The 26,465-nt window shown below is 55.3% G+C and overlaps 1 protein-coding gene across 1 annotated transcript in view; it reads left to right on the top strand.

Moving 5' to 3' along the window:
• Positions 1-26,265, top strand: part of MYH9 (myosin heavy chain 9) — a 105,405-nt gene extending 79,140 nt beyond the window's left edge. The window contains exons 16-41 of the mRNA XM_016939084.4: positions 2,444-2,637; positions 2,997-3,118; positions 3,945-4,014; positions 4,892-5,052; positions 6,390-6,498; positions 7,402-7,533; positions 8,010-8,216; positions 8,803-8,940; positions 10,014-10,137; positions 12,041-12,212; positions 13,340-13,552; positions 14,027-14,171; positions 14,805-15,011; positions 15,240-15,344; positions 15,622-15,774; positions 16,872-17,120; positions 18,238-18,450; positions 18,596-18,808; positions 19,135-19,296; positions 20,702-20,830; positions 21,603-21,691; positions 21,775-21,898; positions 22,227-22,435; positions 23,045-23,153; positions 23,291-23,463; positions 24,761-26,265. Coding sequence (XP_016794573.1) covers positions 2,444-2,637; positions 2,997-3,118; positions 3,945-4,014; positions 4,892-5,052; positions 6,390-6,498; positions 7,402-7,533; positions 8,010-8,216; positions 8,803-8,940; positions 10,014-10,137; positions 12,041-12,212; positions 13,340-13,552; positions 14,027-14,171; positions 14,805-15,011; positions 15,240-15,344; positions 15,622-15,774; positions 16,872-17,120; positions 18,238-18,450; positions 18,596-18,808; positions 19,135-19,296; positions 20,702-20,830; positions 21,603-21,691; positions 21,775-21,898; positions 22,227-22,435; positions 23,045-23,153; positions 23,291-23,463; positions 24,761-24,878 — 4,040 coding nt within the window. The 3' untranslated portion in view covers positions 24,879-26,265. The remainder of the gene's footprint in view (positions 1-2,443; positions 2,638-2,996; positions 3,119-3,944; positions 4,015-4,891; positions 5,053-6,389; positions 6,499-7,401; positions 7,534-8,009; positions 8,217-8,802; positions 8,941-10,013; positions 10,138-12,040; positions 12,213-13,339; positions 13,553-14,026; positions 14,172-14,804; positions 15,012-15,239; positions 15,345-15,621; positions 15,775-16,871; positions 17,121-18,237; positions 18,451-18,595; positions 18,809-19,134; positions 19,297-20,701; positions 20,831-21,602; positions 21,692-21,774; positions 21,899-22,226; positions 22,436-23,044; positions 23,154-23,290; positions 23,464-24,760) is intronic.
• Positions 26,266-26,465: the final 200 nt, after the last annotated feature.

Below are 26,465 nucleotides of genomic sequence, written 5' to 3'. Positions count from 1 at the left end.
TGTGTGGGAAAGTCAAGGGCAGCCCCGAGCCTCGCAGCCCAGGCTCCCAGCCCCGCGCCATGTCGCATTCCCGCCTCTACTCCTTGGTAGGCTGGTTGCTTTGAGTGGTTCTTTTTAATTCTTTCTGTTGGTTTCTCCTTTTCCTTTGCCTGGGTTTTGCTTTAACCTCTCTGTTGCAGAGATGCAGAGCACTCAGAGAGCCTATTTCTATCATCGCTTTCCTATTCTCCACCTAGAACCAGGTGACTGGCCGCCCGAGTGGTGTCTCTTGTGTGTGTGGTGCGTCCAAAGCTGTGCAAGAAATGCTTCTGCCTAGGTTTTCTCGCGCCCCCCCTGCTTGCCTTGGCTTTTCCTGCCTGCTTACACCCCAGTTCCCTGATCTGCCCCTGGGCTTCTGGGCAGGTTCCCCGCACTGTGCCTGTCGCCGGCCTGTAGTAGCAAACTGGGCAAATGAGGGGCTGTGTCTGGAATTTGGAGACGTCACATTCAAATCTTAAAACACTGTAATCCCAGCAATCTGGGAGGCTGAGGCGGGAGGATTGCTTGAGTCCAGGAGTTTGAGACCATTCTGGGCAACACAGGGAGACCCTCATCTCTACAAAAAAATTAAAAAAAAAAATCAGCTGGGTGTGATAGTGCATGCCTGTAGTCCCAGCTGCTCAGGAGGCTGAGGCGGGAGGATCACTTGAGCACAGGAGGTCAAGGCTGCAGTGAGCTGTGATTGCACCACTGTACTCCAGCCTGGGTGACAGGGTGAGACCCTGCCTCAAAAAAAAAAAAATCTTAAAACAGCAAAAATTGTTTAAAAATGTGTATCCTCCTTAGAGCTTCATGCCTAAAGACAGTGTCTTAAACTGCTTGAGTGGCTGCGAGTGTCTTAGCATGAGGTTCAGGTATGCACACTGCTGTGTCTGTGCACCTGAAAGCTGAAGTGGCATCTGTGTGTTCATTCAACAGTTGCTCGGCAAGGTCTGCTCCATGGGGGTGGGGCCAGGATACACTCAGCTAAAAGGGCCAGTTACGATGAGGCCACATTAACCTTTCTCTGGACAACCTGAGTGGCTTTTGCAAGTTGCCACGCCCAGGAAACCTGTGGCAGCCAGGAATATTGGCCCTGTGGTGGGTACATAAGGTCAAAGATGACTCCCTTTTTTTTTTTTTTGAGACGGAGTTTTGTTCTTGTCACCCAGGCTGGAGTGCCATGGTGCAATCTCGGCTCACTGCAACCTCCGCCTCCTGGGTTCAAGCGATTCTCCTGCCTCAGCCTCCCAAGTAGCTAGGATTACAGGCACCCGCCACCACGCCCAGCTAACTTTTGTATTTTTAGTAGAGATGGGGTTTCACCATGTTAGCCTGGCTGGTCTCGAACTCCTGACTTCAGGTGATCCACCCGCCTCAGCCTCCCAAAGTGCTGGGATTACAGGCGCGAGCCACCATGCCCAGCCACCTCCCATTTTAATTGACTGGTTTGTAGGCTCCATCCACACTCCTGGCTTCTGTCTTAAGCAAGCATCCTTTTTGCTGTCTTCAAGTAAATAATAGTAATCTGGCCGTGAAGGAATACGAAACGGGCTTCGTCAGTATTCTTCACTTTTATATCCAGTAATAGAAGGCTTCACATTTAACATTAGCTCTTGCTTAAACTGATCTCAAATCGCTGGCCACTTTGGTTTGGCTTGTTTGTTTGTTTTTTACCTTGGAGGATGCAATTGGTTTAATTGCTGCTGGGCGTGAGTTCCAGTGCTAGGGGCTGCTTCCCTTGAGGGTCGGTTTACATGAGAAAGACCCGTGCACCAGGAGACAAAATGAAATACAAGTACGTGAAGAGATCCCTAAACTTTGGAGTATTTATGATCAAGAGCAGTTCTTTGGAGCTCTCTCTTCCTGAGATGTCTGCGTAGATATAGAGGGGACCCTGCCAGGTTCTGCAGACAGTGACAGGGTGGCCCCAAGCTCTGCCTCCTGACTCCCAGCCCAGTGCTCTTATGACAGGGTCAGTGAGAATTCAAGATACTGATTTTTTTTTTTTCTAACTGTGACCATAGGACAGCAGGATTCCGTAAGCCAGGTTTTCACACCCCTCGTTAGAGCCAGGCTAGTAGAATTCTCACTATTCCAAAATACATGACTAGCTTCATTGAGTCTTTTTGGAAATAAGAGCTTCGAGAGTGGCTGAAGGTAGGTGACAGGAAGGTGAGGTGGCTGTGGCAGATGCATGGCTCCCCAAGAGACAAGCCCAGTGCCTTTGCATCCCCCTTGGCTTCCCACTGTGTTTGGGGATGACCTTAGCACCCAGTGTAGGCTCCAATTGGAAAGGGTCCTGTTGTTTCATTCTGTCTCCTCTTTTCCTGTCCGACGTGTGCCTGTCTCTCTCTCCTACGTGCTCCCCCACCACCCGGCTGCAACTGTGTGGGCACTCACGTGTTCTCTGTGGTCTCCACAGTGGACCGCATCATTGGCCTGGACCAGGTGGCCGGCATGTCGGAGACCGCACTGCCCGGGGCCTTCAAGACGCGGAAGGGCATGTTCCGCACTGTGGGGCAGCTTTACAAGGAGCAGCTGGCCAAGCTGATGGCTACGCTGAGGAACACCAACCCCAACTTTGTCCGCTGCATCATCCCCAACCACGAGAAGAAGGTGCGGCCGCCTGGTGGGGTGGCCCGGGCAGGGCACTGTGGTGTGGGGTGCTCAGCCCTTGTCTGTCTCCCCAGCAAAAGCACCCCTCCAGCCCAGCATGCACAGAGCCTTCAGTCGTTTCTCTGCAGGGTGGGCCTTGGCTCGCTTAGGAGATATGCTACGTTCACAGCCTGCACTTCCTCTTGGTGGCATCGGCCCCTCCCAGACCTGGATCCTTTGACTTCATTGTCCAAACCTGTGGGCTGCAGCGACCCCCTCCCTTAGGCTCTTGCCCTGTCAGGTTCATAGGGGTTCCCCGACTATTCTCCGACTGTTCTAGGCACGGAAGTGAGACCGCATGCGTGTGTTTTCTTCCCCAGGCCGGCAAGCTGGACCCGCATCTCGTGCTGGACCAGCTGCGCTGCAACGGCGTTCTCGAGGGCATCCGTATCTGCCGCCAGGGCTTCCCCAACAGGGTGGTCTTCCAGGAGTTTCGGCAGAGGTGAGCCAGGGCCCGGAGCCCGCTTCTCCTGGGCCCTGCTGTGTGTGCAGTGAGTCCCAGAGGTGGGCTGCTGTTCCCTGGCAGGATCCTGTCGTGAGGGAGCGACGTCCTCCATCCATGTAGAACTGAGTCTGGCCAGCTCTTCCCCACCTCCTTCTCTTTTCCACCCTTTGCAGGAAAGGAGACTTCCCCATTTTAATACCGAAATGCAGGTCATCATCATCCTGTTGACTTTTGCTCCTAGTAACTGCCGGCCCTGGTGCTATTTGCTACATTAGAGGAGCTATGAAAAGAAATGTAAAAGAATCAGCCAGAGACCTAGGATATTACAGGAACTTTGTGGAAATGAAACACGGCCGTGCGTTGCTGTGTGCGAAGACGGCGACACCTTCCTATTTCTCTAATGACTGTGCTGAATGTCAGTTGCTGTCGGGACGCAGCCCTTTATTTCTTGGGCCATCTCTGTTTATTAACAGCTCCCTGCAGCGTCCCAGGGAAGCTGTGTGAACATGGCTGTCCCTGGGTGACAGATGAGGATCCCAGGCAATTAGCACTTAGTCCAACCTGAAGCACGCCCTTGAGTGATTGAAACGGTCCTACACGAGTTTCCATTCACTTTCCAGAAAACACCAAGGCTTCCTTGTTTCATTCAGCCGAAGAAAAGAGTGGGGTGGGATTTGCCTGTGTCTTCTTTCCTTAGGAGAGTTTGTGTAAAGAATTCTGTGTCTGTTGCATTGTAGAAATGATGTTAATCTCTCGCCTATATTCCAGGCATGTGGAATCGAGGCAATGGGTAAAATGACCAGGCCTCTCTTTCCTTCCTCAGATATGAGATCCTGACTCCAAACTCCATTCCCAAGGGTTTCATGGACGGGAAGCAGGCGTGCGTGCTCATGGTGAGTTGAGCTGCTGTCCCTGCCTCTCTGGATGGTCAGCCCCTTGTCTGGGGAGTGCCCACATGGCCAGGGCCCGCCTTGCTATATCAGTGGTCGGTGGATGCCCAGGCTGTGTCCCTTCTGATGCTCCGCGTCTGACTCTGCCGGGCGCCCTTTGCAGCAGCCCCTGGGCCTCAGATAGCCAGGGATGGTGTTTGGCACCAGGGTTGTGTGGAGGAGACAAGAACTGTAGCCATGGCCGGGCTCTGATGTAAGATGATGGCCTCTTTGGTTTGGGGGACATTCTCCTGCTTTCTTGCTCACGGGCCTGACTCCACATCCAGTGTGGTGAGCAGGGCAGCTCGCAGCCAGGGCAGCAGGCCTGGTGCTCCGTGACCTGGGCTTCTCCTCCCTCCCTCCCCACTCCCAGCCCTAGTGCAGTGCTGGACGGGCCGTGCGCATGCTCTGAGTTCCGGTTGAATGAAAGCCCTGCGGTGACTCAGTGCCAAGCCAGGGCTGAATCCCACCCTGCTCCTTTTTTCCCCTTCCTAGCATCCTGTTGTTTCTGGCGTGTCCAGGTTAGCAGCTGCTACCTTTGGCCTCGTTTTACTTCACGTTCTTTCTAAAGAATCAGAAAGCTTTGGCTGCAGAGTAGGGAGTTGGTGGGAGGAAAAGAGAAGGAAAAATTCAACACCTACTGTGTGCACAGCCTGCGTTCGGTGACGGGGAGATGGGGAACAGGAAGAAGGAGGGAGAGGAGATGGCTTTCTGCTCTCCAGATGCTCGTCAGCCAGTGAGAAGAAGGGTGAAGGGCACACCTCCAGCTGTGCCTGGGCCACCCTTTCATGGAGCCGTGGCCAGTTGCTGGCCAGGTAAACGGCCTACTCCTCCCACCTAGATAAAAGCCCTGGAGCTCGACAGCAACCTGTACCGCATTGGCCAGAGCAAAGTCTTCTTCCGCGCCGGTGTGCTGGCCCACCTGGAGGAGGAGCGAGACCTGAAGATCACCGACGTCATCATAGGGTTCCAGGCCTGCTGCAGGGGCTACCTGGCCAGGAAGTGAGTCTCGGGAGATATTCCTGCCCCACACGCCAGGCCTTGCCACGCCCTTCTGTTGCCAAAGAGCACTTAGCAGGCCGTGGTCTAGGACACCCCACTGCAGCCAGTCACATGCCTGTCAGGGAGGCCCAGGTGGCTCTTCCTACCCCTGTTCCTGGGTTTCTACCTTTGAGGAGTAGAATCGGGCAGTTCTTTTTTTTTTCTTTTTTCTTTTTTTTTTTTTGAGATGGAGTCTCACTCTGTCGCCCAGGCTGGAGTGCTGTGGCACGTTCTCGGCTCACTGCAACCTCCACCTCCCACGTTCAAGTGATTCTCCTGCCTCAGCCTCACTAGTAGCTGAGGTTACAGGCGCACGCCACCACGCCCGGCTAATTTTTGTATTTTTAGTAGAGACGGAGTTTCGTCATGTTGCCCAGGCTGGTTTCGAACTCCTGACCTCAAGTGATTCACCCACCTCAGCCTCCCAAAGTGCTGGGATTACAGGCGTGAGCCACTGCTCCTGGCTGAATCGGGCATTTCTGATTGGGGTTTAGAGTGATGGGTGGGAAGAGGCTGACTCTGCTTGGATTTGCCTGCCTGAAAGATCCTGCTTACCAGGACTCCTTACCGTGTGACCCTTGTGGGGATAGCACCCAGAGCCTGCCTGTCCCTAAAGAACCCTGTGATTCCAGGGGAGCAGGCCATCCTTGAGTCCAGACTCATCCTTGACTCCCTGGGGAATGACGGCTCCCCTGCTGCAGGACAGCGGGTGTGGGCACTGCACACTCGTCCCCTTGTGCTCGGGGATGAGGGTCCTAGCAGGAGCGCCGAGCTCTGGGAGACGAAGCTCGAGGGTGTGGCATTTGCACAGATGGAGGCTTGTTTATCCAAAAGCCCTCCAGCTGACACCTGCAGCCCACCTTCACAGTACATCAGCTTCTGACGTTCTCCCACCAAACAAAAGCTCAGATAGGGAACAGCACGAAGGGTGGGAAGCTGAAGTCCAGAGTCACCCAGGGCCAGTCGGCTTAATCACCAAGGGTCACGCTCAGTCCCCACACTGAGTAGGATCTGTGGTTACTTCACACGTGCCTTCACCCCCATGGGCACCTCAGTGGAGGGGTAGTCTGGTGACCTAGGTCCTTCGCCCACTGTAAGATCAGTGCCTCATGGAGTCACACAGCCTGTAAGTGGGAGAAACTTATCTCAACCCCAAGGCCAGACCCCTTCCCTGAATTTCTTTCTTGAGGTGCCCCAGGCAAGGGTAGACCCCCAGAAAAGCTTGAGGACAAGACCAGGACTGTTAGGTCGGGTTTGCTGTCCACTGCCCCGCGCTGACCATGTTCCTCACCACACAGAGCATTTGCCAAGCGGCAGCAGCAGCTTACTGCCATGAAGGTCCTCCAGCGGAACTGCGCTGCCTACCTGAAGCTGCGGAACTGGCAGTGGTGGCGGCTCTTCACCAAGGTGCGTGCTAGAAGGGCCTCCTGAGTAGCTGGGACTACAGGTGCACACCACCATACATACCTGGCTAATTGTTTGTATTTTTTGTAGAGGTATGGTCTCACTATGTCGCCCAGGTTGGTTACAAACTCTTGGGCTCCAGCAATCCTCCCACCTCAGCCTCCCAAAGTGCTGGAATTACAGGCATGAGCCACTGTGCCCGGCCCTTTTTGATTTTTAGTAGAGACAAGGTCTCGCTATCTTGCCTAGGCTGACCTTCCTGGCCTTTAAAAAAAAATCTCTTTATTTTTAAACTTGTCCGGGCTGCTTTTGTGTATAATACATAATTTATGGTAATGGCGAAAAACCAACTCACAAAAAGCCTAAAGAATTAAATAAAAATTCACACATAAACCCTTAGCCTAAACCAACAGCAGCAGCTGTTTTAGTGTTTAATCTCTCGCTCTTTTTCTCACTGCCTGTAAAACCTCAGCTATGTAAACAGTATACATTCTTCCATAGCTGAGTTTGACTCATACAAACAGTCTTGTAGTTTGTACGTTCCATTTATGATTCCTTCATAAGCATCGTTTTTTTAGAGGTAGTGTGCTGTTCCCTAGGGAACACATCATTATCTGGGTACTTTTTCAGAGATGGGTCCTTCCTCATTTTCTTGCTGTGATAAACAATGCCGAGGTGAACATCTTCACGCACACGCAGGGATAGTTTCCCTGGAATGTAGTTAGCGGGTCAGAAGCCTCTGGTACAGAGCGCCAGGAAGGATGTGCCTGCTTGCAGCCCCCACCACAGCGTGTCTTCTTGCCCCTCACTTTCATGTTTCCAGAGGTGAGGGAGAGGCCTCACACCTGTTGGCAGAGGCGGGCATCTTTCAGCCGAGCATGTCTCTACCTCTATCTCCTCTCCCAGGTCAAGCCGCTGCTGCAGGTGAGCCGGCAGGAGGAGGAGATGATGGCCAAGGAGGAAGAGCTGGTGAAGGTCAGAGAGAAGCAGCTGGCTGCAGAGAACAGGCTCACAGAGATGGAGACGCTGCAGTCTCAGGTGGGTGTCAGTGCAGGCTCAGTCCAGGTCGCACGACCTGCCCGGTGCTGCCACCTGCTGGCCATCGGTAGGCACGGCATGCTGGAAGCTTCTATTACTATAGGAGTTTTCTACAACTGAGTTTCCTATTGCTGTAAACAGTGACCAGTCTCTCTGCAGACCCCATTGGGTGTTAAGTGATGTAGGGAGGCCACTTAATAGAATGGAACGTTCACAAGTGTTGGGTTCAAACCTCAGCTCTACCACGTGACTTGAGCCCATTTTCTGGGACCTTGCTCTGGAGCTCATGGGGTAGTGAAAAATCAAGGACACGATGTCTGGAAGGTACCTGGAAGCTTCAGAGCTCTCCAGATGAAAGCTACTCTTGTCTGCATGTTCCTTTCCCTCTGGGATCCCGAGCCACGGTGTCTGTCCTTGAGGATGGAGTGGCTTGAGGGTGTTGCGAGGAGCTTGTGTTTTCCACTTGTTGTTTGCAGCTCATGGCAGAGAAATTGCAGCTGCAGGAGCAGCTCCAGGCAGAAACTGAGCTGTGTGCCGAGGCTGAGGAGCTCCGGGCCCGCCTGACCGCCAAGAAGCAGGAACTAGAAGAGATCTGCCATGACCTAGAGGCCAGGGTGGAGGAGGAGGAAGAGCGCTGCCAGCACCTGCAGGCGGAGAAGAAGAAGATGCAGCAGAACATCCAGGTTCCTGCCCGCCGCACCCGGGGAGGGGTGGCGCCGGAGGGGCAGGCCGGGGCGGAGAAGCAGGAACCAGGAGCTGGGAGAACATGGAATTAGGGTCCAAGGAGGCTGCTCCTCACGCAATCTGCTTGGGGCACTCAGTGAGAGGTGTTCCCTTTGGGCTGGTAGTTTGTGACACGTGCATCTGAGATCTCCATGAGCACTGCCTGGGCCAGCATCAAGGCCAATTTGATTTCCCTGCCATTAGCCCTGGCCCTGGCTAGCCGAAGGGGCACAGGGCCAGCACCTCTGCGTCCTGCCTGTTTCATGGGTGGGAGCTTGCTGCAGGAAACCCTTCAGAACATTGCACCGGTGTTCTGGCCCTGTGTCCCAGTTTGAAATCTGGAATCCTACAAATGGGGCTTGGGCCCTGCCTCGGCTGTGGCCCTGGGCTGGCGAACCTTGCCGTCCCCACCTCAGCCATGGCCCTGGGCTCACAGACCTTGCTATTTTCTCCTTGGCGTTTGGATCTGGCCTTCGGACCTTGCTGCCTTCACCTTGGCCATGCCTCTGGGCCTGCTGTCCTTACCGTGTCTCTGGCCCCCGGCAGGAGCTTGAGGAGCAGCTGGAGGAGGAGGAGAGCGCCCGGCAGAAGCTGCAGCTGGAGAAGGTGACCACCGAGGCAAAGCTGAAAAAGCTGGAGGAGGAGCAGATCATCCTGGAGGACCAGAACTGCAAGCTGGCCAAGGTGAGGCCCGTGGCTGCCGCCTGCCGCTGCTCCAGGGGCGCCGTGGATGGGAGAGTGTGGTCACCCTTGCAGGGCCTGGCTCCCCGCTGCTGCTGCTTCCTGTCTCTTCTGCCTGCAGCATGAGGGCTTCTGCTTAACTGCAAGTGCTCCCTGGAGGTCCCATGGGCCTTAGTTGAGGGATTTCCTCATAAGCAAAGGGGCCCTGGGGAAGGGTTTGTCCTTTCCCCTCTGGAAAGCTCTTCTTTGCCAGCCGTGAGACCCGAGCCTGTGTAAAGGTGGCCATCTGTGCAGCATTGCAAGTGTTGGTCACTGTGGGGTTGGGGACACCTTGGTGACTCTGTGTTGAGATACGGGGTACTCTTCCTCCACTGTCCCTAGGCGGCAGCTGTTCCTCCTGAGAATGAGTTGGGTCCTGTCGGTGTCTGCCCAGGGAGCAGATAGCAGCCGGGGAACCAGTTAGAGGAGAAGGCAGCCTCCCCACCTTTCGGGGCTCCTCAGAACATGGGAGCCCCAAAGGCTGAGGAGGCTGAGGTGGCAGGACGCCCACCCGGGACTGGGATGAGGGGACTCAGGCGCTTGTGCCGAGCAGTGGCCGCTGGGCAGGGGTGTTGTGGGGGCCACACAGAGCAGAAAGCAAGGAGAGCAGCCTGGGGCACCGCAGGGCTGAAGAGCGGTAGGGGCTGTGGCCCACCTGGCAGGTGAGAGAGAGGCACGGAGAAGGTGGCCTGGTGGCGCAGGTGAGCGCCGTGTGGCAGCCTCTTGAAGGAGTGGAGCCATCTGTCCCTGCTGACACTAGCTGTCACCTGGAATCCTTTCTCACCCAAGCCCACAGGGGAAGGGGAAGGGCTTGGGCACCCACATTTTTCAGTTCTAAGGAAGCATACCTCGCTGTTTCAGGGGAGCTCGTGACCTTTCAAAATTATCCTTTGATCCAGGAAAATCCTAATGAACTTGACCAAGCGTCTAAAGCCCTCTCCATTCAGCCCCAAATTTCCGGGCGAGTCATGCTTTGAGGCTAGCAAGTGTTCTGTGCTCAGCCAACACTAAATGCCAGCCTACTCCCCTCTCCCCAGGAAAAGAAACTGCTGGAAGACAGAATAGCTGAGTTCACCACCAACCTCACGGAAGAGGAGGAGAAATCTAAGAGCCTCGCCAAGCTCAAGAACAAGCATGAGGCAATGATCACTGACTTGGAAGGTGAGGGGGTGACGAGCAGGAGGTGATGGGCAGGGGCTGGCGGGCAAGGGCTGGCGGGCAGGGGCCGGCCTGTCTGACTGGAACACCGAGGCCGTCTCAGCTCACGGGTGAGCCTGGGTCACCCTACAGCACTGGCTGCTGCCCTTTAGACCTGAGGTCACCAGGTCGAGGGGAGCCGTGTCTGGTGCCTGCGGGAACCTGAGCCTCCAGGCCCCTGTTGCTCTGTGGCTAGATGCCCCCCTGCATGAAGCATGTTTAGAGAGCTTTGGCATTGCTCTGTTGTGTGCCGTGGGTTTTGGAAGCTTCTGAGACTTCCTAGGAGGCTCTGGGTTTGACCCACAGGACTCACTAGCTCTGTCACTGATTAGCTGGCTCATCTTGCACCTATGACTTAAGCTCTATGAGCTTTAGTTTTACCTAAAAAGCAGACACAGTGCTAGGGTGTCTGTGAGAATTTCATTAAATACATGTGAACACATATGTACCGTAAAGTCCTAGACGAATACTGCGGAAGCTCATTGCTTGACTTAGGGCAGGGTGACAAATCCTGCCTTGTCTCTGTGTGCCCTCGGGATCTGTGGCAGGGAGGGGGCGCTGGGGTAGAAGCACAGGTCCGTGGCTGTCTGAAGACCCCCGGCCCTGCCCCTTGAGAGGAGTGGACAGCTGGGGGAACAGGGGAACCCCGACTAGTCTGGGAACTCTGAGCTCATACCCAGGGGAGGGAGACCAAAACCTGACCGCCGGGAGGATTATCCCCAGCTTAGTTTCACAGTCTTGTCCGGCCCCCTCACACCTGCAGGGGATGAGGTGAGTCAGGTCCAGCAGAAGAGAGGGCCGGACACAGAGAGATCTCTTCCCTCACAGACACCCTCCCTCACCTGGGAGGAGCCCGGAAGACTTGGTCATCTAGGAGGTCTAGGGGTTGCCTTGCACCCACCAGATGGACAGACATGAAAGGTTGACACTAATAAGGGCTAATGTAGACACGGAGCCGTCAGAGCACACACATGCTGCTGCTGGGACTGCAAACTGGTAGACGGCATTAGAGAACGATCCGGCAGTCCTAGTGAGGTTGAAACTTAGCATGCCGGTGACCCGGCCGTTCCATCCGTCACTCAGCCGTGTGCACTGAGAGTGAGCAGGATGCTTGCAGCAGCGTTGATCAGAGCGTGCGATGAACACAGCCGCATGCCCGCCAGCTGCAGGACGGGTACATAAGTAAGTTGTGGTGTATTCTCATAATGGAATCCTAGACAAATGTCCTTACACATCTATTCCAGCGAAACTTCACGGGCTACATCTCAAGATCATGAGATGGGGTGGCAAAGGCACGGCAGGGAATAACCATCACGAGGCAGGCACTGTTCTAGGTGCTTTTTAAGATAGTAAGTCATTGGTGCCTCACAGCATCCTAATGAAGTAGGCTGTCTCCTTTTGCTTATTATTCAGATGAGGTATAGAAAGTAGCTTTCCCAAGTGACATCACAGAGTTATAAAGCTAGACATAGAGCCCTGACCGTGCGATTCCAACTGTGGAATTCACACAAGGCAGTTCCATTATATAAGTTCAGATTCACACACAATTGAACATGTTTTTTAGAGATACAGACATGGTACAGCCTTCAAGGGAACCAAGGGAATTACGAACACCAGCTTTAGGAGAGTACTTAATTCCTGGCAGGGAAGGACAAGGGGTGAGTTGGAGAGAGACACGCCAGGGGCTAGCAGTTTGCGGTGATGTCCTCTTCCTGCATCCAGGAGTTGGGTGCGAGTGTCTCTGTGTTTGTGATGCTTTAAGCCTGACACACATTTCATAACGAGTGCTCAGTATTTTGTATAAGTAATTGACACGGAGACAGAACCCATGGCACTGAGGGCTATGTGGGCTCCCCCCTCATTGCAGAGCGCCTCCGCAGGGAGGAGAAGCAGCGACAGGAGCTGGAGAAGACCCGCCGGAAGCTGGAGGGAGACTCCACAGACCTCAGTGACCAGATCGCCGAGCTCCAGGCCCAGATCGCGGAGCTCAAGATGCAGCTGGCCAAGAAAGAGGAGGAGCTCCAGGCCGCCCTGGCCAGGTGAGGACCCCGCCTGCCCGCTTGAGGCCAGGTGGCCTGGGCCAGCCCTTCCTGCTTGCTGCTGGCCCTAGTTCTCGGCACTAGTGAGCTGTGAGCATTCTTTCCACTGTTGTCTTAGAAGAGCCATTTATTTCATAGCAAAACAGTTCTTGTGCACTCAGGGCATGGTGAGGGGCCTCATTTGTCTTTTGTTTATTTGTTTATAATTTGAAAAAAAGTCATCCACAGCTCTATCACCCACCTACAATAGTCCTTTCCTAATTTCTTGCTATAGGCACACTTAAAAAAAAAAAAAAAAAAAAAAAGACTTGGCCAGGCACGTTGGCTCACGTCTGTGATCCCAGCACTTTGGGAGGCCAAGCTGGGTGGATCACTTGAGGTCAGGAGTTCGAGACCAGCCTGGCCAACATGGTGAAACCCCCATCCCTACCAAAAATATAAAAAATTCACCAGTGTGGTGGCACACGACTGTAATCTCACCTACTCAGGAGGCTGAGGCAGGAGAATCGCTTGAACCCAGGAGGCAGAGGTTGCAGTCAGCCAAGATCGTGCCATTGCACTCCAGCCTAGGTGACAGAGCGAGACTCTGTTTAAAAAAAAAGAAAGAGACTTTATTTTTTAGAGTAGTTTTAGATTCACAGAAGAGTCAGCAGAAGTTTCTCCACCTATCCGCTGCCCCACTCACGCACCGCCTCCCCTGCAGTCAACATCCCCCACCACAGCGGTGAGTCTGTTCTAATTGGTGAACCTACGTAGACCTGTCATAACCATCTAAAGTCCGTAGCACATTCGTATTTTTACTGAGTTGCAGTCGTCCTGTGGTGTAGCATTTTATTTCCTTTTCTTCCCATTTAACACATCATTTGACTTTTAAAAATATTTGAAGCAGTGAATCTTACTTTGGAAATTGAAATGATTCCTCTGTGAGGTTTTCTGCTTCTCAGAGGGGTGTTGCCCTTCGATCTGGTTGTCTCAGATGTTGTTTCTGCTGAGAGCCATCCTAAGTGCCATGATTGTGACCACAGGAGGCAGCTTTGGCTGCTGCACCTCTCTCAGGCCTGTCCTGCAAACTCTGCTCCTTGGAGGTGAAACTCTCCTTATACTGATGTTGCTGGTCGCTTTGGCAGAGTGGAAGAGGAAGCTGCCCAGAAGAACATGGCCCTCAAGAAGATCCGGGAGCTGGAATCTCAGATCTCTGAACTCCAGGAAGACCTGGAGTCTGAGCGTGCTTCCAGGAATAAAGCTGAGAAGCAGAAACGGGACCTTGGGGAAGAGCTAGAGGCGCTGAAAACAGAGTTGGAGGACACGCTGGATTCCACAGCTGCCCAGCAGGAGCTCAGGTGTGCCCTGGGACCAAGTCCCTGGGGATGGGGAGGGCAGCCGGGGGGGCCTTGGCTTGGAGACATGGACCCCGGGCCTCTGCACACACACACACACACACACACACACACACACACACACACACACACACACACACACACACACACACCGTGGCCCTCTTAGGCACCAGCAGGCATGGAAGCTGCTGGTTCCTCAGCGGTTTCTCTCTACAGAGTAGAAAGTCTGTTGAAGGACCTGGCTCAAAGTTGGGGGTGAGGCAAGGCTGGACTTTAAAGCTGAAAGGCTACAGAAGCTCTCACAGGGCATCTTTGAGCCTGGGCTATGGGATAGATGGCTAGGAGGGGCCGGTGGGTAGAAAAGCTGCCTGGAGGGCCTGTGCCCTGGCCAGGCCTCTCTTTGGTCAGGGAAGAGCCCCAGGGACAGCCTCGCTCCAGCATCCCCGGCCTCCACTCTGAGGGGATTTCTCTGTCCAGGTCGAAACGTGAGCAGGAGGTGAACATCCTGAAGAAGACCCTGGAGGAGGAGGCCAAGACCCACGAGGCCCAGATCCAGGAGATGAGGCAGAAGCACTCACAGGCCGTGGAGGAGCTGGCGGAGCAGCTGGAGCAGACGAAGCGGGTGCGGAGCCTCCCTGAGACGGCAGGAGGAGGGCACGGTTCCCCGTGCTGGGCCCACAGAATCCAAACCAGTCCTGCAGAGCAGTTGCAGGGTCCTACCCAACTGCCTGGTTCTGAGGCCAGGCTCCCCCTCTAAGGGGCTTTGTGACTCGTGCCTCAGTTTCCCTGTTCATAAGGGAGGATTATGGTATGTCTGTCTCATGTGATTATTTGAGGGTGAAAACATTACATCGTTACTTTGAACATCAGACTTCAGACAGGCTTTACTGGAAGTCTAACTACAAACAATTATAGTTCCCCTCATTGCGTTATAAATATTGCTAACATCTGCAACACCAATGCCATGCCCTAGAACCTGGCCTCTACCCAGGGCAGAAGGCTGGGCAGGTATTATTTTAGAGATGGGGAAGCTGTGAGATGTCCTAAGCAGTGAAGACAGGAGCCAAGTCACCCACCAGCTAAGAGAGAAGAGCACAGGACAGATGAGGCCTGAGCCGTCTGAGTCCAAGACTCAGGCACACCGTCGTCAGGGCTGCAGAAGCAGCGACGTCTGGATCTAGGGTCCAGTGATGATAGACCAGCCAGCCTTGTGTCAGGAGGCCCCCACTCACGTCTTTGCTTTCTTCCCCGCTAGGTGAAAGCAAACCTCGAGAAGGCAAAGCAGACTCTGGAGAACGAGCGGGGGGAGCTGGCCAACGAGGTGAAGGTGCTGCTGCAGGGCAAAGGGGACTCGGAGCACAAGCGCAAGAAAGTGGAGGCGCAGCTGCAGGAGCTGCAGGTCAAGTTCAATGAGGGAGAGCGCGTGCGCACAGAGCTGGCTGACAAGGTCACCAAGCTGCAGGTGAGGCCTCCGCCAGGACCCCGGCGCGGGCAGTGGGCCCCAGCAGCAGTTGTGGCCCAGGTCCCCGGGTGCATGTGTGCTCTCTGTCTCTCTCTCTTCTCAAACCGGCTCCTCAGACCCTCACGGTTCAGCTTGTGACTCAGGTCCAGCTTTATCTAAAGGAGATGAGGTGGGGCAGGAGCAGTGGGGGTGGGTCCATGGTCCTTTGTGTCTCCCCGCCCGGTGCAGGTGGAGCTGGACAACGTGACCGGGCTTCTCAGCCAGTCCGACAGCAAGTCCAGCAAGCTCACCAAGGACTTCTCCGCGCTGGAGTCCCAGCTGCAGGACACTCAGGTAGGGGTGGCGCCAGGTTCCCAGAAGGTGGACTCCTCCAGAAAGGCCTCTGTGTCCACGCAACGTTAGCTTCAGAGCCCATCGGATTGCCCATCCTCTCCTTCATCTGCTTCATCCTGTGGGTGGGTCTCTGCGTCCTCCCAGCTCCCTCCAGGTCTTCACGTGGCCATCCCCTAAATCAGCAGGACCAGCTCCTCCCTTTCCTCAAGGGTGTGGGGTTCCTGGGTTTTGGACACCACCTTCCTAAGCACCCGCACCCCTCTCAACCCACGAGTAGGAGCTGCTGCAGGAGGAGAACCGGCAGAAGCTGAGCCTGAGCACCAAGCTCAAGCAGGTGGAGGACGAGAAGAATTCCTTCCGGGAGCAGCTGGAGGAGGAGGAGGAGGCCAAGCACAACCTGGAGAAGCAGATTGCCACCCTCCATGCCCAGGTTTGGAGGCCTGGGGGACCGGCCGGACTCTGCAGGCTGGGGAGCTGCTGGCCGGGCACTGGCCTGGGCACTGCAGGACAGCCCTGCCCGCTGGGCCAGCCCATTGCTGCTCTCCCCCAGGGAAGCCGACCGTGCTCTCCCACATCAGTGCTCTCAAGGAGAGGAATCCAGGGATCTATGGACTTAGATGGGGGACACCACTATTTTCACTATTTTACACCTTTATTTTCACCAGTCTTTAGCTGAAATTCAGCATTGCTTCCATTATGGATGTAGGCAGCAAGCCATGGTGGTGGCAGTCCCTGTGCCGTCGTCATCTGTAGAAATGGCCAGTTACCCTTTCAGGGTTGTGGCCGAGCTCCTTGGCCTCGTGGGTCCCAGGCCTGCGCTGTTTGTTATCTGATGTGCCATCTAGCAGCACGTGGCTTCCTGAGCCACGGTTTTCTAGAATGTATGACAACTGCATTTTTCTGTACTGGTTGTCCTGCTGATCCCATATGTTTATTTCATGCCTGTTGAAACATTGTCATGAGAAGGAGTCCCTAGGCCTCTCTAGACTGCGAAGGGGTCCGTAGCCTAATATGTATTTAGAGCCCCTGCTCTAGATCCTATCTTGGGCCTCCATGTGCCAGGCCAGAAGGCCTGAACCACCTCGGGATGGGCTGGGAGTCCATTCCACAGTCAGGGTAGGAGTAGCCCGCGAGCGTGCCTGATTGTGGGTTTATCTCCAAGTGCAAGGATGGGGCTGGGTGATGGGGACCCTGTGGACACCCCTACAGGGCACGGGCCCTGCTCTCTGGGAGCGGTCTCCGTAGAGCAAGAGGCTTGGTGTGGATGTGGGCTGGGAGCCCCCACAGCGGGCCTGGGGGTCAGCCTCCCCCGGGCTTCACACAGTAGACAGATGCCCCTTTGCAGAAGCTCCATTTGTCTTGCCCCTGTGGAGAGGGGAGTGACTGGGGGAGGCGGTTTCATAACTGGGCAGATCCCCGGTGCCCCTTCCACGGTGTGGCAGGCAGGCTCCCAGCTGCCCCAGGGACGGGTGTGCCACCTGAGCAGGTGCCATCTCGGGCATCTGCTTACTCCTTGCTCCTGCCCAGGTGGCCGACATGAAAAAGAAGATGGAGGACAGTGTGGGGTGCCTGGAAACTGCTGAGGAGGTGAAGAGGAAGCTCCAGAAGGACCTGGAGGGCCTGAGCCAGCGGCACGAGGAGAAGGTGGCCGCCTACGACAAGCTGGAGAAGACCAAGACGCGGCTGCAGCAGGAGCTGGACGACCTGCTGGTGGACCTGGACCACCAGCGCCAGAGCGCGTGCAACCTGGAGAAGAAGCAGAAGAAGTTTGACCAGGTGTGTGGCCGTTGGCCCCATCCTTTGCATTTCCTCTCCTTCAAGCACTGAGTCCAAAACAAAGGGCCCATCAGAGAAAGCCTGGGCTCCCTCAGGGTCTCGCCCGGGAGGGGCCGTGCGGGGCCAGCGCTTACAGGACCCTCAGTCACTGGCTTGTTGAGGGTCCCAGGGAGAAGGCCAGCGGAAGAGGGCGTCTTCATGCGATGGGTTGAGGAGTGACTTTTCCTTTCTGATTTTTTACATTTTTCAGATTTTCTCTAATGAACTGGTTTGACTGTCTTTTAAACGATTTATTTATGCGTTCATATCACTTCCTTATTCCAAAAGATCTGAGGGCAGCTGAGGGGGATGCGGACTCGGGGGCAGGATAGAACAGTAGAAGACATCGGGCAGCCAACTGTGGCAGCCGGATCCGGCCCCCTGCATTTTGTAGGGAAAGATAGACTGAACACAGCCACGCTCCATCGTTCTCATGTTGTCTCTGGTTGCTTTGTGCTGTGGTAGTGGGGTTGAGCCATGGCTGCAGAGACTGTAGGGCCTACGTACTCTAAAGAATGCACTATCTGGCCCTTTAGGAAATGGTCAGCAACCCATGGGATAATTAAGGTTTGGGCCAAAAGGAAGGGAAGGTGGGGAAATAGGATAGAGCCAGGTGGGTGCACACAGAGAACAGATGCCAGGGGACAGAAGCTGTCATTAGAGAAGACCACAAATGGGGTTCAGGCTTCTTGGCAGCCAGCTTGGCATTCACTTCGTGAAAAGTGCCAACCAAATGCCAGCTTTGGTTCAGGAGAACCAAAGCTCTTACAGGTTTAGAGGGCTTTCATGGAAGGGGCAGCGTGCCATAAAGGGTTGCGATTAGTAAGTGATGAAAATTAAACAGACGTTACAACATGGTGTTCGCAGTAGTGCCTGCTCCATTCGGCAGTCATCCCATCATGAGGATGCACGGGACTGTGTGTATTGTCCTGGGCACAGCCCTGGGCCTGTGCTTCCTAGGCCTGCTCCTCTCCGCCGTGGCCTCTGGGCTCCTCCTTCCCCAGGGAGCTTAGGCCCAGCTGCTCTGCCCTGCTGGGGGCCGTAGCTCTGAGCCTCATGGTGCCCACCTCTTTCCCAGCTCCTGGCGGAGGAGAAGACCATCTCTGCCAAGTACGCAGAGGAGCGCGACCGGGCTGAGGCGGAGGCCCGAGAGAAGGAGACCAAGGCGCTGTCGCTGGCTCGGGCCCTGGAGGAAGCCATGGAGCAGAAGGCGGAGCTGGAGCGGCTCAACAAGCAGTTCCGCACGGAGATGGAGGACCTTATGAGCTCTAAGGATGACGTGGGCAAGAGCGTGAGTGCTGGGCCTGGCAGCCAGGTCTTGGGAAGGGCCCGAGCGGGGTCATCACAGAGGGTCGGTGTGTGCACGGACTCCGGGTCGCGCAGACCCAGGTACCTGCCAGTCCCTTTGCTCCTGACTTGGGCTCTCTGGGGCTCAGGTCCACGAGCTGGAGAAGTCCAAGCGGGCCCTAGAGCAGCAGGTGGAGGAGATGAAGACGCAGCTGGAAGAGCTGGAGGACGAGCTGCAGGCCACCGAAGACGCCAAGCTGCGGTTGGAGGTCAACCTGCAGGCCATGAAGGCCCAGTTCGAGCGGGACCTGCAGGGCCGGGACGAGCAGAGCGAGGAGAAGAAGAAGCAGCTGGTCAGACAGGTGTGCATGGCCTCCTGCTACCCCGCGGGTGCCCAAGGCTGCCTTGGCTTCACGCAGGCTTCTGTTCTCTCCTTCCACCTGGATTGTGTTAGGGCTCCTTGACCACGCCTCCCCTCCCATATCCCTTCTTTCTAGCCCCCTGTCTCGGGGTTCAGTGACTTACCTTCTTAGAGTTCTTATGGTCAGTAATCCCCACTGGCTTCCCGAGGCCCCATGGATCCTGCAGAACTGGCCTGAGGCTCCTGAATTCAGAGCTAGGGCAGGGTCTCCGGGCAGGGTCTCCCAGTGGGTCCAGCTTCCCAAGTTGTTGATGTTCCTTCCCCCAGGTGCGGGAGATGGAGGCAGAGCTGGAGGACGAGAGGAAGCAGCGCTCGATGGCAGTGGCCGCCCGGAAGAAGCTGGAGATGGACCTGAAGGACCTGGAGGCGCACATCGACTCGGCCAACAAGAACCGGGACGAAGCCATCAAACAGCTGCGGAAGCTGCAGGTGAGGGTGGGCGGGGCCCAGGTGAGGGTGGGTGGCACCCGACTGAGCCAACTACATGTGAAGGTGCCAGGGCTCGGCCCGGGGCGGGAACCTGGCAGGGTGGCACCTCCTGGGAAGGTCCTGGGTGCTTCCGGCCCCATCTCACTGACAGAGACTCAGAGGCTCAGAGGTGAGTGGAAACATGATAGTCCAACAGGAAACTTGCAAAACGGTGTATGACTGGGTACATAAAACACAGAAGCAAACAAGTACAAGCCTAGACATGGGTGGAGTTCAAGAAGGTCTCACTTAATGCACACTTCCAGAATCACCCGGGTCCTGACACCCTTCAGCCTTCTGGGCTCTGGGGCGATGGTTCCAAGAAGCAGCCCAGAGTGTGGGACACATACTTGGAAATCTTCACCTCACTAATAATTAAAGAATAATTAACACATAAAAACAGCTCTGATACGCCTATCATGTAACAAGAATAACCTTAGTTTAAAAAATTTTTTTTTTTTTTTTTTTTTTGAGACAGAGTCTTGCTCTGTCGCTCAGGCTGGAGTGCAGTGATGTGATCTCGGCTTGCTGCAAGCTCCGCCTCCCGGGTTCACGCCATTCTCCTGCCTCAGCCTCCCCAGCAGCTGGGACTACAGGCGCACGCCGCCACGCCCGGCTAATTTTTGTATTTTTAGTAGAGACGGGGTTTCACCATGTTAGCCAGGATGGTCTCAATCTCCTGACCTTGTGATCCACCCGCCTCGGCCTCCCAAAGTGCTGGGATTACAAGCATGAGCCACTGCGCCCGGCCAAAAAAAAAATTTTAAGTGTAAAAAAAAACCCACAAAAGCTTTAAAACTTCACTGTGGTCAAGGTTGTGGGCATAGATGCTCTGATTGCTGGTGGCATTTTTTTACTGGTGTGGTCGGGCTGCACACAGCCAGTCACTCTGTTTGATTTGGGGAATCTCAATTTCGGATTTATCTGCAAAAGGAAAAAAAGGCTATTTGACAAAGATCTTTAGTGTTAAAAGAAGTAACAGGAGAATAACAAAAGGAAAGGTGTTTCCTGCCTGTGGTGGGGACAGCCCGGCAGGCTGGGCACTGGTTTTGAGTGGCAGGTGCGCATTAGGGGTGGCACCATGGGCACTGGCTTCCGGCCCACAGGAGGGGACAGAAAGTAGAAAATGAAGCTCAGCTTGGGCTCACGTCCATGGTGACGAACACTGTCAAAGTGTGCATTTAAGGGGTGGGATACACAGATGGTTGTCTTTAGTTGCCTTTTTGCCCTGTCACCACGGTTAGTTGGTTAAATACAGCATTGAGTGGAGCACCAGCCATGAGCCCTGTTGGCGAGGTGACCCATGAGGGTTGGGGTGGAGGGCCAAGGAGCTGGGTGGGGTGCCAAGCCTCTGTCCCCACCCCAGGCCCAGATGAAGGACTGCATGCGCGAGCTGGATGACACCCGCGCCTCTCGTGAGGAGATCCTGGCCCAGGCCAAAGAGAACGAGAAGAAGCTGAAGAGCATGGAGGCCGAGATGATCCAGTTGCAGGAGGTGGGTGGGGCTGCAATGGAGAGCGGCACTGCTGCCCTGCGGCCAGCAGGTGGCAGCGTGGGGCTTTCAGCTGAGGACAGGGCTGGAGTCCGACTGGGCTCCAGGAATTGGCTGGGGATGGCTCTCAGGTTACATAAGGATTCCCTCCAGGGTTCCGTTTCATAGCGGGGCTCCCTCGTATGATCAGAGTGTGTGTGTGTGTGTGTGTGTGAAACTGGCATCCCTCACATGAGATGAGGCTTTGTGGCCACCACCACCTCCTGCTGTGAATGCTGCCTGGTGAGAAGGGGTCTGAGCGTCCCCTCGGCCGCCCTGCCCGTCGCACCTGAGCCCGTCCTGAAGTGTTTCCCAGGTCTGGAGGGTGCCCTGCAGTGTGATGTGCCGGCTGCGAGTGCGTCCAGGATGTAGCCATCTGCCTGTGGCCTCCAGAGCTGACTCCAAGCTCTGGCTCACCCAGAACAGGGAGGGGCCGCCCTGAGTGACTCTGTCCACGTGGTCTCCCTGGTTAGGCCAGGACACTTCTTACTTATCGCCATACCCTGGCACCTGGCTTGATTCCTAGCACTTAAATGTAAGAGTTTTATAAACATATGGTGTTTAAGCTATATCTTCAGGGGGGCACCAGCCCTGTGAGCTAGAGGGTTTCTGGAGGAAGGGCTTCGTGGGGAGGTGGGCCTGGGGAAGGGCTTGAGGGGAGGGTGCCTGGGGCTGGGAAGGATGGTCTTGTGGGGCTGTGGCTGCCTTCAGGTCACACTCTGGGTCTTTGTGGCAGGAACTGGCAGCTGCTGAGCGTGCCAAGCGCCAGGCCCAGCAGGAGCGGGATGAGCTGGCTGACGAGATCGCCAACAGCAGCGGCAAAGGGTGAGCTGAGTGAGGGGGCAGAGTTGGGGGGGACCAGGTGTGTCCCCAGGGTAGGCCCCTCACTTCTCCCGCCCACCCTGCAGAGCCCTGGCGTTAGAGGAGAAGCGGCGTCTGGAGGCCCGCATCGCCCAGCTGGAGGAGGAGCTGGAGGAGGAGCAGGGCAACACGGAGCTGATCAACGACCGGCTGAAGAAGGCCAACCTGCAGGTGGGTGCCAGGACTTCTCCCACCCTGGGCTCTGGCTGGAGCCACCACGGCAGAGCTGGCCTTGGACCCAGCCGGCAGAAGCGCAGGCCAAGTGCCAGCTGCTCCCCAGGCGCTTAGGGGAAAATGTCCAGGCACCTGGACCTGAAAGGTCCCCCTCTGGCTTCTGTGTTGGGTGTTCAGAAGTTTCTAATCTTCCCTTTTCTGGGAGACCCAAGACTCTGGACCCCAAGGGTTTGGTGGGATCCTGCTGCCACCTTCCTCTGGCCCTGCTCATGCCCTCCAGCCAGGGCCCCAGCCCTCCCCAAGGTCACTGGCCCTTCTTCTGCAGATCGACCAGATCAACACCGACCTGAACCTGGAGCGCAGCCACGCCCAGAAGAACGAGAATGCTCGGCAGCAGCTGGAACGCCAGAACAAGGAGCTTAAGGTCAAGCTGCAGGAGATGGAGGGCACTGTCAAGTCCAAGTACAAGGCTTCCATCACCGCCCTCGAGGCCAAGATCGCACAGCTGGAGGAGCAGCTGGACAACGAGACCAAGTACGTGCCCCCGGCCCCGCCCAACCCCAGCTGTCCTGGAAAAAACTCTGGCCCCCCTGCAGTCCTGCCCAAACCTGGGCCACAACCAGCTCTCTGTCTCCTGAGCCTGGGGCTGTTTCCCTCCCTCCTGATGGGGCCCTCATCCCTTCCACAGGTTGGGTGGTTGGGGGAGCTTGTGGGGTTTGAACAGGATTCTCTGTTCCACCTCTAAAGCCAGGAGTTTTGGTGGCTGTGTCTGAGAGTGAATCAGAGCAGGAGGTACAGGGGGGTCCTGCCCACTGGGGCAGTTGTTCTATGGGCTCAGCAGGACTGAGACTTCCTTGGAGGGAATGGGGTTTACACAAGGCCCCCAAACCTCTTTTCCAGTTACATAGATGCTCTTTGAGGTGTGTCGCTTCCCTTACCTGAGCCCGTTTCCTCATCTGTAAATGGGGCTATTTGCAGTGCCCGTCGTAAGAAGCCAGGCACACATAGGTGTCTAGCAAAGGCCTCCCTACGTGATCCCTAGATGCCAGTGAGCCCTGGGGAATGGGTGGTCCAGGTTAGGGCTTGTTGGCCGGACCCTCTGACGGAGGGTGTTCCCTCTGAGCCACCTTGTCTGTCATGCAGGGAGCGCCAGGCAGCCTGCAAACAGGTGCGTCGGACCGAGAAGAAGCTGAAGGATGTGCTGCTGCAGGTGGATGACGAGCGGAGGAACGCCGAGCAGTACAAGGACCAGGTGTGGGCGCTGGTGGGGCAGTGAGAAGGGCAGCGGGGCTGGGCAGCAGATGGGGTGACAGGCAGGGCAGTGGGGCTGGCTGGCTGCACGCCCAGAGCCCCTAACCGGGGCCACGGGCCACACGTCCATCTCCGCAGGCCGACAAGGCATCTACCCGCCTGAAGCAGCTCAAGCGGCAGCTGGAGGAGGCCGAAGAGGAGGCCCAGCGGGCCAACGCCTCCCGCCGGAAACTGCAGCGCGAGCTGGAGGACGCCACCGAGACGGCCGATGCCATGAACCGCGAAGTCAGCTCCCTAAAGAACAAGCTCAGGTGAGCCGCCCTGCCCACCCGCCCCTTTGCCTCGGCACTTCTCTCAAAAGGTAGCTTGTTCCTCAACCAGAGCCCACAAGCAAGGCACGAATGTCACCAAGAAAGGACCGCACAAAGCAATCCCTGCCCCTTCTGGCTCCTTGCCTTTGAGGCTTTAGCTTAGTGTTTTGAACACACAGTAAACTCTAGGTAGTTTATTCCCAGCTGTCCTAAAAGTCTATTGTCTTTTGAATTGGAAGTTGCTTGAGGCCACCTGGCCCAGTCCTGGCACATGTTAGGTGCCTCAGTTAAATATCTGCAAAACGAATGTGAGCCTCATGAACAATGCCTACAGAGGTTAAAAACGCTCCTTTGCGTTTCTCAGGGAGTGTTAACACTCAAGAAGTAGTGAATGTTTGAAGCAGAGGATCTTATTCTCTGAGATTCTCATTTCTTATGTGTTTTTTGTGGGTTTTTTGAGATTCTCATTTTGTGTTTTTTGAGATTCTCATTTCTTACGTGTTTTTTTCTTATGTGTTTACGTGTTTTGTTTTTTTTTTTTTTTTGAGACGGAGTTTCGCTCTTGTTGCCCAGACTGGAGTGCAATGGTGCAATCTCGGCTTACTGCAGCCTCTGCCTCCCGGGTTCAAGCGATTCTCCTCCCTCAGCCTCTGGAGTAGCTGGGATTACAGGCATGCACCACTATGCCCGGCTAATTTTTGTATTTTTAGTAGAGACGGGGTTTTACCATGTTGGTCAGGCTGGTCTCAAACTCCTGACCTCAGGTGCTCCACCCGCCTCGGCCTCCCAGAGAGCTGAGATTACAAGCATGAGCCACCGTGCCAGGCCTTCATGGGGCTCTTTTTTTAAGCATAAGTAGTCAGTATTGTATATGAATTTTCTGCCATGTGGTAGAAGGAGGGTGCCTGTCTTTGTACTCTGTGTGAACAGGCACGCCTGTTTACCTGTCTTGGTTTCACCGGTTTTATAGGAGTTGCAACAGAGGATGGCATTTTACACTTACTTTTGTGCCTTTCCTATTGTAATTGGTCCTGTTTGCCTGAGCTGTTTTTGTGCTACTGTTGTGTGTGAAGATGTCCGACACCTAAACATTTTGCGGGAAGCTTTGCCTGCTTTCCTGAGAGTGGTCCTGTCTAGCTCAGCTGTGGCTCCCAAGACTCCACTTTGCTTCTTTCTGGTGGGAGCAGCCAGGCACCTGGTTTCCCTCTCGAATTCGCTTTGAGATGTGTGGGCTGTGCTGTGGCCGCCCCTGGCCTGGCCGGGCCCGCTGACCCTCTGCCTCTACCTCTGCCCCCAGGCGCGGGGACCTGCCGTTTGTCGTGCCCCGCCGAATGGCCCGGAAAGGTGCCGGGGATGGCTCCGACGAAGAGGTGGATGGCAAAGCGGATGGGGCTGAGGCCAAACCTGCTGAATAAGCCTCTTCTCCTGCAGCCTGAGATGGATGGACAGACAGACACCACAGCCTCCCCTTCCCAGACCCCGCAGCACGCCTCTCCCCACGTTCTTGGGACTGCTGTGAACGTGCCTCCTCCTGCCCTCTGCCCCGTGCCCCCATCCCGTTTCCCTCCAGGTGTTGTTGAGGGCATTTGGCTTCCTCTGCCGCATCCCCTTCCAGCTCCCTCCCCCGCTCAGAATCTGATACCAAAGAGACAGGGCCCGGGCCCAGGCAGAGAGCGACCAGCAGGCTCCTCAGCCCTCTCTTGCCAAAAAGCACAAGATGTTGAGGCGAGGAGGGCAGGCCCCCGGGGAGGGGCCAGAGTTTTCTATGAATCTATTTTTCTTCAGACTGAGGCCTTCTGGTAGTCGGACCCCCCGCAGTCGTCAGCCTCCCTGACCTCTGCCACCAGCGCCCCCACTCCCCCTCCTTTCTTTGCTGTTTGCAATCACACGTGGTGACCTCACACACCTCTGCCCCTTGGGCCTCCCACTCCCATGGCTCTGGGCGGTCCAGAAGGAGCAGGCCCTGGGCCTCCACCTCTGTGCAGGGCACAGAAGGCTGGGCTGGGGGGAGGAGTGGATTCCTCCCCACCCTGTCCCAGGCAGCGCCACTGTCCGCTGTCTCCCTCCTGATTCTAAAATGTCTCAAGTGCAATGCCCCCTCCCCTCCTTTACCGAGGACAGCCTGCCTCTGCCACAGCAAGGCTGTCGGGGTCAAGCTGGAAAGGCCAGCAGCCTTCCAGTGGCTTCTCCCAACACTCTTGGGGACCAAATATATTTAATGGTTAAGGGACTTGTCCCAAGTCTGACAGCCAGAGCGTTAGAGGGGCCAGCGGCCCTCCCAGGCGATCTTGTGTCTACTCTAGGACTGGGCCCGAGGGTAGTTTACCTGCACCGTTGACTCAGTATAGTTTAAAAATCTGCCACCTGCACAGGTATTTTTGAAAGCAAAATAAGGTTTTCTTTTTTCCCCTTTCTTGTAATAAATGATAAAATTCCGAGTCTTTCTCACTGCCTTTGTTTAGAAGAGAGTAGCTTGTCCTCACTGGTCTACACTGGTTGCCGAATTTACTTGTATTCCTAACTGTTTTGTATATGCTGCATTGAGACTTATGGCAAGAAGGCATTTTTTTTTTTAAAGGAAACAAACTCTCAAATCATGAAGCGATATAAAAGCTGCGTATGCCTACAAAGCTCTGAATTCAGGTCCCAGTTGCTGTCACAAAGGAGTGAGTGAAACTCCCACCCTACCCCCTTTTTTATATAATAAAAGTGCCTTAGCATGTGTTGCAGCTGTCACCACTACAGTAAGCTGGTTTACAGATGTTTTCCACTGAGCATCACAATAAAGAGAACCATGTGCTACGAGCCGTGTCTGTAGCATTTGTCTGCGGCCAGGGGGCCCTGAACAGGACTAGGCCTGGCTTCTGCAGCCAATGCCGGCTCTGCATCGTCGGGAACCAGATTGGCTGAGGCGTAGGCTGGGCTAGCTGTGGGCGGTTGTGCAGAAAAGCTAAGATGGAAAGGTGGGCTAGGCCAGATCCAAGGAGGCTAAGAGCATCTTA

This window comes from Pan troglodytes, chromosome 23 (genome assembly GCF_028858775.2).
Source record: "Pan troglodytes isolate AG18354 chromosome 23, NHGRI_mPanTro3-v2.0_pri, whole genome shotgun sequence".
Lineage (NCBI taxonomy): Eukaryota > Metazoa > Chordata > Mammalia > Primates > Hominidae > Pan > Pan troglodytes.
This window is presented reverse-complemented; position numbering and strand designations above follow the sequence as displayed.